The sequence below is a fragment of the Castor canadensis genome, chromosome 16, assembly GCF_047511655.1.
Source record: "Castor canadensis chromosome 16, mCasCan1.hap1v2, whole genome shotgun sequence".
Classification (NCBI taxonomy): Eukaryota; Metazoa; Chordata; class Mammalia; order Rodentia; family Castoridae; genus Castor; species Castor canadensis.
The window spans coordinates 6,750,141-6,763,915 of NC_133401.1; the positions used below are offsets into that span (position 1 = coordinate 6,750,141).

A 13,775-nucleotide genomic window follows, 5' to 3' on the forward strand; every position below is an offset into this window, starting at 1 on the left:
GGCAGTGCGCAGCGCATTTATTGAACTCATACACGGTCCGTCCTTGTCCCTTTTTGGGGAGGGTACCCAGGACTTCCCGCGACAACTCTCCCTTCCCAGCCCCTCCTCCTGCGCACGCGCAAGAGGGAAGAAACGCCGGGCAACGGCCTTTGGCCGCAGACATGCGCACAAGCAGCAGAGGGAATTACCAGGTCCCGCAGGAAAAACTGCTCAGCAACAGTGACGTCACGAAGGCGCTCGCTCTTCCGTGAAATCCATTGGCCAAACTGTGTACGCGGAGAAAGGAAGTCTTTCCCTCTGTGCTTTCACAGGGAGCAGCAGGGATAGACGTACTTCCAGCCGGGAGCTTCCAGAGCTCTGCACATTCCCCCCACCTAAACTTCTGTATTCTGGCTCCATGCAGTGCCGCAGATGAGCTCCCAAGTCGCCTTCTGTGGGATCTGCCCCCAGACAAGACGCGGCTTCTGACTAGAGACAGCTCCGAAGTTGCAATGGCCTGGGACTTGCCATTTCCCCAGCGGGTGCAGATCCTCCAAGAGGCTGGCTAAGGTCTGGAACTGTGGCTGATAAACTTGACCTGTGGTCTGTATCTCACAGGACTGGCCATGCCTCAGATGGGGACAGGAGGCCAGCCAAGAGGGCATCCAGATGCCTCCGGGTCCCCTTGCCAGCCTCCCAGCCATGTCCAGTCTCAGGCACTGAGATCCAACTCATGATGCTGGTAGATCTGTGTAGGGCCCTTGAAGCAAGCTGCAAATAGAAAGCGCCTGCCAGCTAAGGTGACGTGGGCAAAAGCACGGGGCGCCACCAAGGCAGGGGGCCCCAGCTCCTGCAGTGGCTCCAGAAGCCCCTTGTCAGGCTCAAGGCGGAAGACTTGGCTGAAGGCGAAGTCGCTGCCCAGGATGGCCAGCTGGTCCTTGGCGATGAGCAGCGGCTGGAAGACGTGGGCACCGCGGGAGGGAAGTTGCTGTAGCAGGCGGAACATGGAGCCATCCCAGCGCATGAGCTGTGGGGTCAGGTGGGGTGGGGTGACTGGTTAGGGCCTGGCCTTGCCTGTCATCCTAGAGGCTCTGGAGGATTTGGAACAATTTGGACACAGGCCCTTACGTCCCCAAATGTCACCATTCAGCTTCTCAAGGCACAAACTCAGAGGTGTTCTGTTGTTGTTTTGAGACAGGATCTCACTATGTGGCCCAGGCTGGCCTTGAACTGTGATCCTCCCGCCTCAGCCTACGAAGTACTGGGATTACAGGCATACACCACCACACCATGCTCAGAGTTGTTCTTGACCTTTCTGCTTTCCCTCCCACCCAATGCAGAATGGCTCAGCGATGGAATATGTCCATTTTACCTACAACGTTACACATTTCTACCATCTCCTCTGGCCCAGCCTCCACTCTTTCCAGCCACCTCTCTGGTCCCTGGCTCCCATCCCTGTCCCCAGTCTGCTTCCTACCAGAGGCCCTGTTAAGAGCAGTGTTGGAGTGGGGCCTTTCTAGGTGGAGACCCTTTTCTGGCTGCTCCTGGCACTGGACAGAGTGCTGGATGGGGTAGGCAGGGCCTAGCACCAGTGTCAGTCCTGGGGATGCAGTGTTGGGGTGGGGAGGGGGCATGGCTGTGGTTAAATGTCATCCTGGAATGTGTCAGAGTTGCACAGCCAGAGTTTGAGGAGTAGAGTCAGAAACTTGGGGACAGTGGTTTAGGGTTAGCCAGCCTTGAGGGGTCACAGTGTTAGTCATTGCTGCCGTTGAGTCAAAGTTCAAAGGGCAGCACAGTGGCCCAGGTCAGAGTTTAGAGGCTGGTGTACACAGTGAAGTCAGTGCTGAAACACGGGGATGGAGGATGGGGGAGGTTGGGTGTCAGTGCTGAACAGCCAGGCCTTAGTGGGGGTCAGCTGCCCCACCTGCCTGGGCCCTGGCTCACCATGGAGTCCCCGATGTAGCGGGTCAGGCACAGGAACACATCCCCACCCGCCTGGAAGTGACGTGTGGCATAGACGTCCTCCGCCTCGGGGATGTCCGTGCGCCTCTCGAAGCGGCCTCCAAACCAGTGGAAGAGCACTGGCCGCTGGGAGGCCGAGGCCAGCAGCAGATGGGGGCGGCCATCCAGCTCCAGGGCCTCGGCGTCAGTGTCGCGGTGCCAGGCGTGCAGGCTCTGGCGTGGGTAGAAGCCCGGCCCATCGCGGCACAGCAGTGTGGTGCTGCCCGCCTTGGAGGCGTCGGCCACCACGAAGCAGGGCTGCCCGTCCAGCCACAGCTGCTCGGCGTCATTGGGCCGCAGCAGCCGGCCTGGGGCCAGGGCCTGAATGGGGGCCAGGCGCAGCTCGGGGCTGGGCCGGGCCCACAGCTGGGAGCCACCCCACAGGCGGGCGGCCAGCACGAACAGGCTTGGGCCCAGCACCAGAGGCTTGCAGGACACCACCGAGGGCGCTGTGGGGAGCAGGCACAGTCAGGCCAGGGGACAGGGCAGGCTGGGGACAAGGCAGAAGACAACGGAGGGGGGCTTACCCGACAGCTCTTCCTCTGGCCGGAAGCACTGGAGGCCATAGTCCCAGGACAGGATGAGGCAGCGGCCTGCGAAGGGCTGTGCCAGGATGACATGGGGCTCCCCCTGGTAGGAGAAGGGCTCCACGCTCAGCGCCGACTCCCCCACCGTCTGGAAGGAGGACAGCTCTACAGGAGGCAGGAGGAGAGAGTCAGGCCGGCCCAGGGGACCCCAAGGATCCATGCCTCTGAAATGAGGGCCTCATCTCATAGGGACATAGGCAGTGTTGGGAATTGAACCTGGGGCCTCACACTTGTTCGCTCTACCACTTGAGCCACAACCCTGTCCTTTTTGCTTTTAGTTTGTTTCCAGAGTCTCAGGCTAACTTTGCCCAGGTTGGCCTCTAACTGTGATCCTCCTGTCTCTGCCTCCTGAGTAGCTGGGACCACAAGTGTGCGTCACTACACCTGGCTTTAGAATAGAATCTTTTTATCTATAGATGTGTTAAGTCATGTTTTCTAAGCCGTGTGGCATCAACAAACAGTCCCTTGTGTTTAATTTTTCATTTAACTTCACCACATCCCTGGAGGGGTACATTCTTATATGATCTCTACAGTTGAGGAAACTGAGGCTAAGTGGCTCAGGCCACCAGCTGGCTGCCAAAATCCATCCTTCCCAGAGTCCATGAAATAGGATTGGAGCTGGCCACCAGGCTGCTGTCCCAGAAGCCACATCATCCCCTCACCTTCATCCTCCCCGGAGGTTAGTTTATGTTCACGTCAAGACCAAGCTCACGGAGGATGAAAACCATTTGTCCCGGACTTCGCCTCTTCCCTCCTTCTCATGAAGTGACACGTGGGTGTGTCACAACCTGTCTTCATCCACGAAAACAAGGACAGCACCCAGGGGCTGTCCCACCACGCGGGCAGCTCTCCTCAGCCCCTTCTGTCTGTCATCTTTAATTCACAGTATTTTGAACCTCTTTGTTAGCAGCTTAGCTTTTTATGGCAACTGCCCTGGTTGTTACTGAGGGAGCCAGGCTCTGTCTCTGACGTGGTCTGTATGCCAGACCCTGTTCCTAGGTGCTAAGGTTGAAGCAATGAGCCAAACCACCAGGGACACCCACCCAAAGGGGGATCTTTTAAAAATGCCCACCCAGGGTTGATGGAGTGATTCAAGAGCCTACCTAGCAAGCGTGAGGCCCTGCGTTCAAATCCCACTTCTGCCAAAAAAAAAAAAAAAAAAAAAAGCCCATCCAATACTGTCACGTCCTGTTCAGACTTTTCCCTGCCTTCTGTTGACCATCAGAATTAACTCTCCTTTCTATGGCTTTCAAAGTGTTGCACAGTGAGGCCCTGTCACCTTCATCTAAATCCCTCCCTTTGCTCACTACCCCAGCCACACCTAGGCAAGCCCTAGGCTGCCTTGGGGGCACTGCTCACTGTTTTGTCTCTGTGGAGTGCCTCTCCCTCCTTTCACTTAGCTAAATTCTGATCTAATGTCCCCTCTCCAGAGAAGCCTCCAATGATCCCACCCCATGTAGAAAAGGAACCCCCTTAATTTACCTCATCACTCACAGTATTAGCATGATTTGTAGTACACATTTATTTGTGCCCTGTTTTATTTAGTGTCTGACTTTCCAACTCCCCAGGACTATAAGTCCCATGAGGTCAGCTCTCGGGGCTTCTGGTAACCACAGTGTGCCCATCACCTCTCACAGGGCTGGGCACAGAGTGGACCTCACTGAATGTTTGTTGAATGACTGAATAAAGAATGACCCCTGGGCTGGGAGTGTGGCTCAGTGGTAGAGCTCTTGCCTGGCATATGGGAAGCCCTAGGCTGAATCCCCAGCACTGAAACTAAAAGACAAGACAAAAATGAACCCTGAATTAAATCTCCTTGTCCTTTGAGTCCTACAGACCCAACCCATGTGTTATACACAACTAATTACTATTGTTGTCACTGTGTTAATAGCATCTGTGTAAAGTCCCTTCAGGGTGAAGCACAAATGTCCGCCTCTTGAAAAAGCCAGTACTACCCTCCAGCTCCGTGTGGCCCTGGCCCTAGCTCTGGTCTCTCTCAGCTCCCATGGCTACCTCTGCCCTGCATTTCCCTATCCTGGCCCTGAGAAATCATTCTGGATGTCACTGCCTGGGGTGGCCTGCCTTCTCTGGAAGACCTCAGGCTGTGGTCATCACTGCTGGGCTCTGCATTGCCCTGTACCTAAAAAGATACCAAGACACATTCATGGAAAAGCAAAGGAACCACATCGAAGGGGTTTTTTAAGTGGTCAGATTTATGTTCACAACAACAAGAATGACACTCCTAAGAGCTCTGAGGGCCTTCTAAGAGGCCCTGCATTCAGTGCTGCGTGGGCGAGGACACATCACCGAATCCTCACAGCAATCCTGTGCCACTGTTTATTCTCCCCATTTTTTGGATGAGGAAACTGGGATGAGGACACTGATGCGGCATGCTCAGGGTCGCACAGCCAGGACATGGCAGGGTAGGGAGTGAGGTCCACCTCTCAGGCCGCTGAGAGCATTCTCCTGGGGCCCCCTGCTGTCCCGCTCCCCCATGGGGAAAGTCCCCACCTATGGTTCTGCACTTGAACGTCATGGGGTCGAGGTGGTGGAGCTGCACGTGGGTCAGGGCTGGGGGACCCGCACAGGCCCCAGTCCCCACGCTGGCGTTCACGGTGGGCATCCACTGTAGCAGCCAAAGGACACGGCAGTCGCACTGGAATGGGTTCCCACGGAGGTCCCTGGGGCAAGAGGCCAGGAAGGGGCTGCGACCCAGCTTCCAACACCTGGAGATCATGCTCCCCACCCTCCCCAGGTGAAGGTCTAGGACAGGGCCCTACAGGAGGCGTGAAAGTATGTAAGGGTTGCTGCAGCCATGCTCATGCTGCCAACCAAAGTGGATACAGATGTCCCTTCCCTACAGACATTCCCAAGTCCCTCCCACCATGTCCCCCAAGCCTCACACGTGAGTCAGGGTCTCCAGGCCTCGGAACAGGAATCTGGGGAGGGACTCCAGGTGGTTATTGGCCAGGCTTCTGGGGGAGGAGGAGAAGGTGAGGGACGATTAGTAGCAATCAGAGGACAACGCGTCCTTGAGGGCAGCATGAGGTACTTGTCATGGGGGTGGCAGAGGAGCACTCACAGGTGTGTGAGGGAGCGAAGTCCTCTGAGAGCATTCTTAGAGATGGAGCCGATCTCGTTGTCCTCAATGAAGCTGTGGAGGGAAGGTGGGGTAAGTGGGACGCACCAGGGACTGGGGGAACTCATCATGGAAGCCACTAGAAGGTGCTGCCTTCACCCCCAATGCCCTGAAGAACCCCAGGGAAAGCCTTCTCAGAAACCTCTCCTCACCAGGGTCCCAGCCCACAGTCCCAGGGGCCAGGGACCTGGCCCAGTGGTCACTGCCAGACTCTCTGTGAATCCAGCCACCATTGTCACCAACCCCAGTATCTCTACATCATCCCTTATGACCAAAAACAATGCTGGCATCCTCAACACCCATGCCTCTACCTGACTGCCAAACCCCGTCAGTGCCATTATACAACACACCATGCCACCACTGTCACCAGCACCACTCACCATCCACTTCCACCTTAGTACCAATCACCAAGTCCCGTGCCTACCACACTGATAAGTATCACCAACAACACAGCTTCATGATCAATATCCAAAAGCCTGCCATTGTCACCAACAAACATCAGCACCAGCACTGCTGACCCCAACAGCATCACTGTTAGCCCCAATGTCACATTACCCACCATCAGAACCACAGCTGCCATTTTCCTAAATATTGACACCTCCATCATCATAAAACCAGCACCAATATCCTTCCCACAGCGTGGGGACCCCATAATCACCACCCGCCATGGCACTGTTAACTACCACTAACACAGTGGCACCAACAGCACCATAGCCATGGGGTCCACCATTTTTATCACCATCACTGGAACTCACAAGGTCATCACTTCTCCATTAGCAGCACCAATGTCATCACCAACGCCAGCATTGTCACACATCATCAGTGCCACACTGTCACCTCCAGTCCCAGCACAACCCACCTGATCAATACTACCGACTCTGCTATCACACGCACAGCGCCACCTGACCACTGCTCGCACCCTCCTTGGCTTCCCATGAGTCAGGTAGGGCCAGAACTGAGTCTGGCCCTCCAGGCCCTTGGGGCATCTCAAAGTGCAGAGAAGTGAGGAAAGTAGGCTGAGATGAGAGCTGCTCTGTAGTCCTAATGCCATCACAGAGCTGGCCTCCTGCCTCTACCAGAAAGGCCTTTGTCTAGACACCCCAGGGCCACAAATGACATGGCCATCTCCTCCCGGCCCACCTGTCCCCAGCCCCTGGTCTTACTCACAGGTACTGCAAGTGTGAGAGGCCAGCGAACGCATCGTCCTCAATCACAGAGAAGGAGTTGGATGTGAAGAGGCTGGGAAGGCAGCAAGACAGATTTTTCCAGGGTTGCTGACTTAGATCTGACATGGTAACCTTGGTCTCTACCCTCAGCCCATGGGCACACACACACATGCATGTGGGTGGCTGTGCATGGACACAGCTGTTTTCACACACTCCTCACATGTGCCCAACACCCCTCACATGTGCCCAACACCCCATGCCCACGTGTGCATGCCCCCCAGAAGGTGCAGGAGCACCCCCTCCAAGGAGCTGGTTTTTGGGCCCAGCAGGCCCTACTCACAGCAGGTACAGTGATGGCATCCTCAAGAAGCTGCCAGCCTTCAGCTGGGGAACTCCTGTCCTGACCAGTGAGCTGGGGACCAGGCAGAGGTGGGTGAGGAAAGCTCCAGTCCCAACCCAAGCCCTCTGCTGCCTGGGAGCCCCTGTCCTGGCTCCCTGAGCCAGGTGTGTTTCCCACATGCCCCCTACTTGGCAAGGGTTCCGACAGTACTCAGCCCACCCCCTGACTGTCCCACTCCCTAGGCCCCCCATGGTCCCTTGCCCTTTGGGATTTCCCCAGTAGCCCCCTTGCAAGTATCCCGACATCCTTTGCTGCCCAAGATCCTCATGGGAACCCTGGCACCCCCCAGCCCCTGGATCCCAGGACCTCCACCCCATGCCACCCCCAGGCCCACAGAGGGCCTGGCACTCACAGTGACAGCAGCGATGGGGAGAAACTCTCAGGTAGCTCTGGAGAGCCCTCACACAGAGCACTGTCCTTGGAGCAGGAACAGCGTTGAGGACACTTTCCCTTTGGGGGTCTCCAGGCTACCCCTGCCTCCACCCCAGCCAGCAGGAGTGGCAGTAACAGGAGAATCCTTGTGCCTCCCATGCCCCTGTCCCCCTCCCGCCCTCACCGGCCGAGGCTCCCACTGCCTCCCGCCCAGCTGGGCCCAGGTCGCTACATCTCTGCCAGACGCTTCTCCATCCTGCCGCTGGACGCTCTGCCCTGCTTCTCCGACCACCTTTTCTCTTGGTCTCTGTTGCCTGCCCTTCTCCCTGTATTTCTGTTCTGTCTGTTGCTCTTTCTATCCCCGACTTTCTGTCCCTCTTTTCCAGTCTGTTTGTCACTCTCAATCTTGGTCCCTATTTCTATCCTTGTTTCTCTCTCTGTCTCTGGTTCGGTCTTTTTAGGTCTGTCTGGTGTGTGTGTGTGTGTGTGTGTGTGTGTGTGTGTGTGTGTGTCCCCGCTGCCTAGTGTTTGTATTTCTCGCCTCCCTGCCCCCTTTCAAATGCCCAGTGGTTTCTGTGTCTCCACCCACGCCCCTTCTCCCTGATGGTTTGGGAAAGGGATGTGCTCTGCCTGCGGTGCTCGATGCTCGGGCAAGCTGGGTAAGACAGAGGAGGGGGTCAGAGGCCATAGGACGAAGAGCCCTGGGGAAGGGACTGAATGGCCCTTGGGGAGGAGGCGGGGCCACCAAGGGCTGGAGCCGCCCCGGCCTCTCCAGGCCAGGCCAGCCCCCTCCCTAGATTCCTCACTCCATCCATCAGGGAGTGTGCCCAGGATGTCCCCAGGGTGAGGACAGATGGCTCTGCAGATGGGAGGGGTGGGAGGAGAGGCCCCTGAGGGCAGGGGGACATCCTGGCTGCTCCCAGCTGGGTCCGCTCGCCTGCCTCCTGGAGGGTGTGGTGGACGCTGTCACTGAGGCTTGGAGTGCCAGCTCAGGTCCAGCTGCTCCCTCTGGTGGTCACACTTAGCAAAAACACTGCCCTGCCTCAAACCCAGACCTCCCTCCCCTCCCCTGAAATTAACCCTTTGAATGCCCACCCCCCACTAGAGGTGAACTCAGCCCCAGGACACAGCAGTGATGCCATGTCCCCTTCTGTATTTGCTCCACCCTGAGCTTTGCCCCTGAAGTTCCTCTGTTGACATCTTCATCACCGCCGCCTGGGGTTGGTACTTTTCTCATCACCACTTTGCAGGTAGAGAAACTGAGGGCAGAGATCAGGGTCACCCAGGTCAGGGTGTCCCAGCTGGAGGCAGTGCCAGGACTCAATCCCAGGCCGCTAGCTCCAGGTCCTCTCCAGATTGTTTTGCATTCTTTCTTTGGAGACCAGCATTCATGGATATATGGATAACTGGTTGTTTTCATTTGGACCAAGCTTTTATCAGTTTGGATAGATTTTGTCCACTAAATAAGAAAACACATAAATGACATTTGCTACTCAGCCTGAGTTGCAGTAACGTCTACTCTGTGAATTGACTCAATTCTCACAGTAACCCACGAGGTAGGTAGTGTTACTATTCCTATTTACAGATGGGGAAACTGAGTCAATTCATTTCATGGTGCCAGTCAGCTGCCAACCTAAGCCCCTCGCTATCTGCGATCGGGAGACTTGCCACTGGGGCAAGGAGATGGGGTTTAACAGTGCCAGCCCTGTGGTCACACAGATCTAGGTCCGGTGCATTCCTGTGTACCTTCAAGCAGGTGACTCAACCTCCTTGGTCCTCAGTTTTCTTATCTGTTAAGTGAGTGTGCATGGCACCTGCTTTCCAGTTTGAGGAGAGGATTCAGTGAGACAACAAAGGCAACTTACTCTCTTGGGGTTCAGGACAGAGTAAACATCCCACGGGGTAGGCAGGCTTGGTGGTGAGTGCTGGCTCTAGGTCCTGTCTTACACGCAAACAGCTTGTGAGGACCAGACACAGTGGTGCATGTTCATAACCTCACCTGCTCTGGAGGCAGAGGTAGGAGGATGACTGTCTGAGGCCGGCCTGGCGAAAGAGTGAGACCCTATCTGAGAAGCAAACTAAAAGGAAAAAGAACATGGGAGTGGCTCAAGTGGTAGAATGCTTGTCTAACAAGTGCAAGATCCTGAGTTCAAACCCTAAGGCCACCCAAAAAAAATTGTGTTTTGTTCCCTTAGCTGAAAATAGGCACAATAAAGCTCTCACAGGGTCTTTGAAGGTATAGACAAAGGGCTTGGTACCTGGGACCAGAGGGGACAAAGACAACCCTGAGCCCTCTCAACAGATGCCCAGCCCCAGGGCTCTCACTCCAGTGTACACTGAGAAGATGACCTTGACTTTTATGACACAGTTAACCTTTTCTTAATTACATGGATTGTTCTAGGTAACTCTCCCAACCTCCCTCTGAATGAAGACTATTCTTCTCTCCATTTTACAAAAGGAGTAACTGAGCCTCAGACAGGTTAAGTCATTTGCCCAACATCACACAGCTACAAAGCGCTGAGGCACAGTCAGGGCTCCAGCGTTAGCCCCAGGAGGAAAGAATGCTGGATTGACCAAGAGCTGGCCAGGGCCCCCTGATTTCCCCCCCCGCCGACTTGCTTCCCCTGCCCACTCCCCATGCTACATAAACATCATGATTATCATTAACCAGGGATGGCTGGTGACCTGGGGCACAGGGCCGCTAGGGGCAGAGGCTGAAAGGAGGAGACAGATAGGAATGAGGTAGCCTTTTAGAGCCTCCTGGGTCCTCTGAGGCCAGGTGTATGTGTGTGCTTGTGCATGTGCACGCGAGACAGAGCTATGAGTGTGTCTGGTGTGAACCCCAGCAGGCTCTCCTGCATTATGGTGTCTGCTTGAGGTTGGCGGACATTCTGTCCTTAACCACCAGGGGGCGTCAGGAGAACCATCTCTACAAGACAGCGGCTTTCTCATCTCTAAAATGGAGTTGAGAATAAGACACTGTCAAATTCGAAGACCTCTGAGCCAAGTCAGGGGTTACAGGTATAACCTTAACCTATAGCATAGGAACATGATGGACAGAGAGGTCACAGCCTGCCCAAGGTCACAAGGACCCCCAGAGTGTTTTTCCCCAGCACTGTAGGGGTCACATGACCAAAAGGTCATGTTCCAGGTTGAACACGTGTCTGTGGCTTTGCAGTGTGTAGCACAGTGTGACGGCATATATGTCTGTACTTACCATGTATCTTCTTGCTTGTGCACAGGGTGTGCACACAAATGTGTGCTGTGTATCTGTGGCTGTGTGGTGGGTGGCCTCAGCAGTGTATTTGCTTCAGTGTGCCATGGGAATGAAGCACGTGAGTACACCAGTTCACGGCCTTCCCCTCTTCCAGATATGGGCATGCTGGCATGTGCCTGCCTTTTCCGGTGAGCTTCTGTGTATTGGTGTATGTATATGGCCATTGGTGACCAGGTCTTCACGAAAGTGTGTATCTTTGCTCTTGCTTATAAGACAGGACAGAAGTGGGGCCATCTGGACTGCTTTGTGCATATTATCAGTGGGAAAGTCTGTTTGTATGTACCCATATGTGTTTGTCGGGGGATTTCATGTCTGCTGTCAGTGCTGGCTGTATGTCTGTGACTTTGGGCTTCTCTCTCTCTTCTGTGTGTGTGTGCGTGTGTGCATCCCAGTGAACCACACAGTCAGCAGCAGACAGCACACACACACAAACATACACACTTAAAGACCCCCTAAAATAAGACAGTGCTGTGCACTATGGTACTGTCAAGAGCTGTGGTCAAGAGCAGCGTGCGATCAGAGGTCACTGGGCTCCTACGCCCTTGGCCTGAGTGACCTTAGCCCTAGTGGGGCCTAATGCCCAGAGAACAGCACAGAAATCTTGTTCCCACCCACAATCAGAAGCCCTGTGCCAAAGCAGGCTTGCGTGTGCGGGTGTGAGTGTGCGGCTCAGAGCAGTCCCCACGCCAGCCAGCCAGCCAGCCGCCTGCAGTTCCTCACTCTGAGCTGAGAGAGTTAACCTAGCAGGCCAGGGCGGTCTGGGCTGGGGGCCGCCCCCTGGCCCCCCTCCAGCCCGGGCTCCAGTTACAGCTGCTGGTTGGGGAGGGTAAGGGTGGGGTGGGGCCAGGAGGGAGCCTGTGGGGGGCGGCGCGTCCAGCTCTGGGCCGAGGGGTACAAAGTGTCAGCCCCCAGGCACAACCGGACATTTGGGGGCCATCTTTCAGCAGGACACAGCCTGATAGGGGTGAGCGTCCCCACCCCTCCCCTCCAGACCTCTTCCCTCCCCTGGCTGGGAGGCCTATTTTGGGAGCAGGAGTGGCCACCCCATGGCTTCCCAGCAGGCCTGACCCAAGGGGGAGGAGAATACAGGGACAGTGGGGTTACCCAGGGGTGGGAGCAAGGGTGCAACTCCTCCCTTCCCCTGCTATGTGAGCCCCCTGGCTGGGTGTGGGGCTTGGAAACTCACACGTGTAGGTCTGTCTGCGTCACTGTTTGGGGGCATTGAGGCCCAGAGGAGGAAGATGTGTGCCTGACTGTGTCTACACCCCATGTTCCTCCAACCAGCAGTGTGGGGAGAGGGTGTTGTCTCCATTCTAGCCCCTCCCACTGTATATGTGTATGTGTGCATGTGTGTGTGTCCCTGCCTGGCCATCTGTCTTCTCTCTCTCAGGCCCACTAGCCTGGGCCTTATGTCACTCGCCTGGTGTCAGGTTATGAAAGATGTCACCCAGAGGCAGCCAGAGGAGCTGCTTCCTCCTTTTCTCACAGCTTCTAGGACAGAAAAGGGATGGCCCAGCCCTCCGGGCACCCTTGGGGATGTGGTCGCTGGGCCTCACCCAGACAGAGTTATGTGTGACCCCCAAGTGGGAGAAGGAAAGCTGTTGCCATGGTGGCTTGGGCGAATTCCTCCGGGGTGAAGTGAGAGATATTTATACCCAGGGTCAGGCAGAGAGCGGGCAGACAGCAGAGGGCAGGGGAGTGGGACTGAACAGGACACAGCAAGGCCGTGGTGTGCAGGCAGGCGGGACCGAGGCGTGTCCCACCATCTCACTGTGCGTTGTCTCTCCACCTGTCGAGGAAGCATTCTATGTCCCTGCTAGGGTAGGTGTGGGAAATCTGGGGCCTGCTGTGGGGAGGTGGAGGATTGTAGGAGACCCCTGTGGACTGTGTGTTTTGCTCTCGCTGTTGCACCATTGTGTGACCCTGTTGTTTGGTGACACAGTCCCATGAAGCAAGAGGTGTCCCTGTTTCTTAGGCAACTAAGCCGAATGAATGCTGACATTTTTGTGATTAAGTCCCCGATTGTCTGTGCCTTAACCCCTTGGGTTCAGGCCCCAATACGGGGCGGGGGGGGGGGAAGGGATGAGGGTACATCTTTCCTGACCTTTGTCCCCTCAGGACAATGGCATCTCTCAGCCACATCTTGGTTCTCTGTGTGGGTCTCCTCACCATGGCCAATGCAGGTGAGTCCAGGAGGGGAAGCCTGCTACCGACCTTATCCCCAAGGGTAGGAGAAAGCCCCTGAGAGGACCAAGTGGGAGACCCCAGGAAGTTGGGGGTCTCCACATGGGCCCCAGTCACATGCTGGCATTTGGAAGAAGGGAGAAGATACCCCAAGTCAGGTAGAGGTGGGGGTAGGTGGAGGTTGGCTCCCTGATGGATGAATTCATGGGCAACCTGTAAGATGTCAGGATGCTGGGTCAGTGAGATGGCCCCACCCTACCCAGGACAGTGCAGAGGCTCAGCCACAGTGGGCAGGCTCCCTGCCCCCAAACTCCCAGTCTAAGAAGGTAGAGTCCCCAAAAGGGTCTTATGCACCTCCCTGTCCTGGATCCCAGGAAGCATTCAACCCCTGGTTTGTCTCTTTCTTTCCAGAAGCTCCACAGGAACACGACCCATTCACCTACGGTGAGGGGAACATCTATTTCAGGAGTCCAAGGGAGTCTCTGGGTTTGCCTGTTCTCTCTTTCTCTCTTGATCTCCCTTGTCAGTCTCTATTTCCATCTCACTCTATCTCTCTCTCCTTTGGACTCAGTGTCTCTAAGTATTTCATGGCCGAGCTCCTGCTGCCTCTGCCCTGCCTCCTCTCTCCGTCCTCCCCTCCATCCTCCTCCCACTGCCTCATCTCTTCCCT

The 13,775-nt window shown here is 55.8% G+C and overlaps 2 protein-coding genes across 6 annotated transcripts in view; one reads left to right on the forward strand and one right to left on the reverse strand.

Moving 5' to 3' along the window:
- The window catches only part of Lgi4 (leucine rich repeat LGI family member 4), a 22,471-nt gene continuing 8,696 nt past the window's right edge, over window positions 1-13,775 (reverse strand). Inside the window, exons 2-11 of one of the 3 annotated variants that reach the window (XM_074058418.1) lie at window positions 9,510-9,687; window positions 7,625-9,103; window positions 7,213-7,284; window positions 6,874-6,945; window positions 5,650-5,721; window positions 5,471-5,542; window positions 5,079-5,248; window positions 2,508-2,672; window positions 1,924-2,429; window positions 1-1,006 (exon numbers count right to left, since the gene is read on the reverse strand). In XM_074058418.1, coding sequence (XP_073914519.1) covers window positions 692-1,006; window positions 1,924-2,429; window positions 2,508-2,672; window positions 5,079-5,248; window positions 5,471-5,542; window positions 5,650-5,721; window positions 6,874-6,945; window positions 7,213-7,284; window positions 7,625-7,803 — 1,623 coding nt within the window. In that variant the 5' untranslated portion in view covers window positions 7,804-9,103; window positions 9,510-9,687 and the 3' untranslated portion in view covers window positions 1-691. Of the gene's footprint in view, window positions 1,007-1,923; window positions 2,430-2,507; window positions 2,673-5,078; window positions 5,249-5,470; window positions 5,543-5,649; window positions 5,722-6,873; window positions 6,946-7,212; window positions 7,285-7,624; window positions 9,484-9,509; window positions 9,688-13,775 lie in introns of those variants that run through there. The other 2 variants (XM_074058419.1, XM_074058420.1) reach the window with 2 other exon arrangements.
- Window positions 11,729-13,775, forward strand: part of Fxyd1 (FXYD domain containing ion transport regulator 1) — a 3,948-nt gene continuing 1,901 nt past the window's right edge. Inside the window, exons 1-3 of one of the 3 annotated variants that reach the window (XM_020180139.2) lie at window positions 11,729-11,885; window positions 13,040-13,104; window positions 13,517-13,549. In XM_020180139.2, coding sequence (XP_020035728.1) covers window positions 13,044-13,104; window positions 13,517-13,549 — 94 coding nt within the window. In that variant the 5' untranslated portion in view covers window positions 11,729-11,885; window positions 13,040-13,043. Of the gene's footprint in view, window positions 11,886-12,310; window positions 12,743-13,039; window positions 13,105-13,516; window positions 13,550-13,775 lie in introns of those variants that run through there. The other 2 variants (XR_012442774.1, XM_020180138.2) reach the window with 2 other exon arrangements.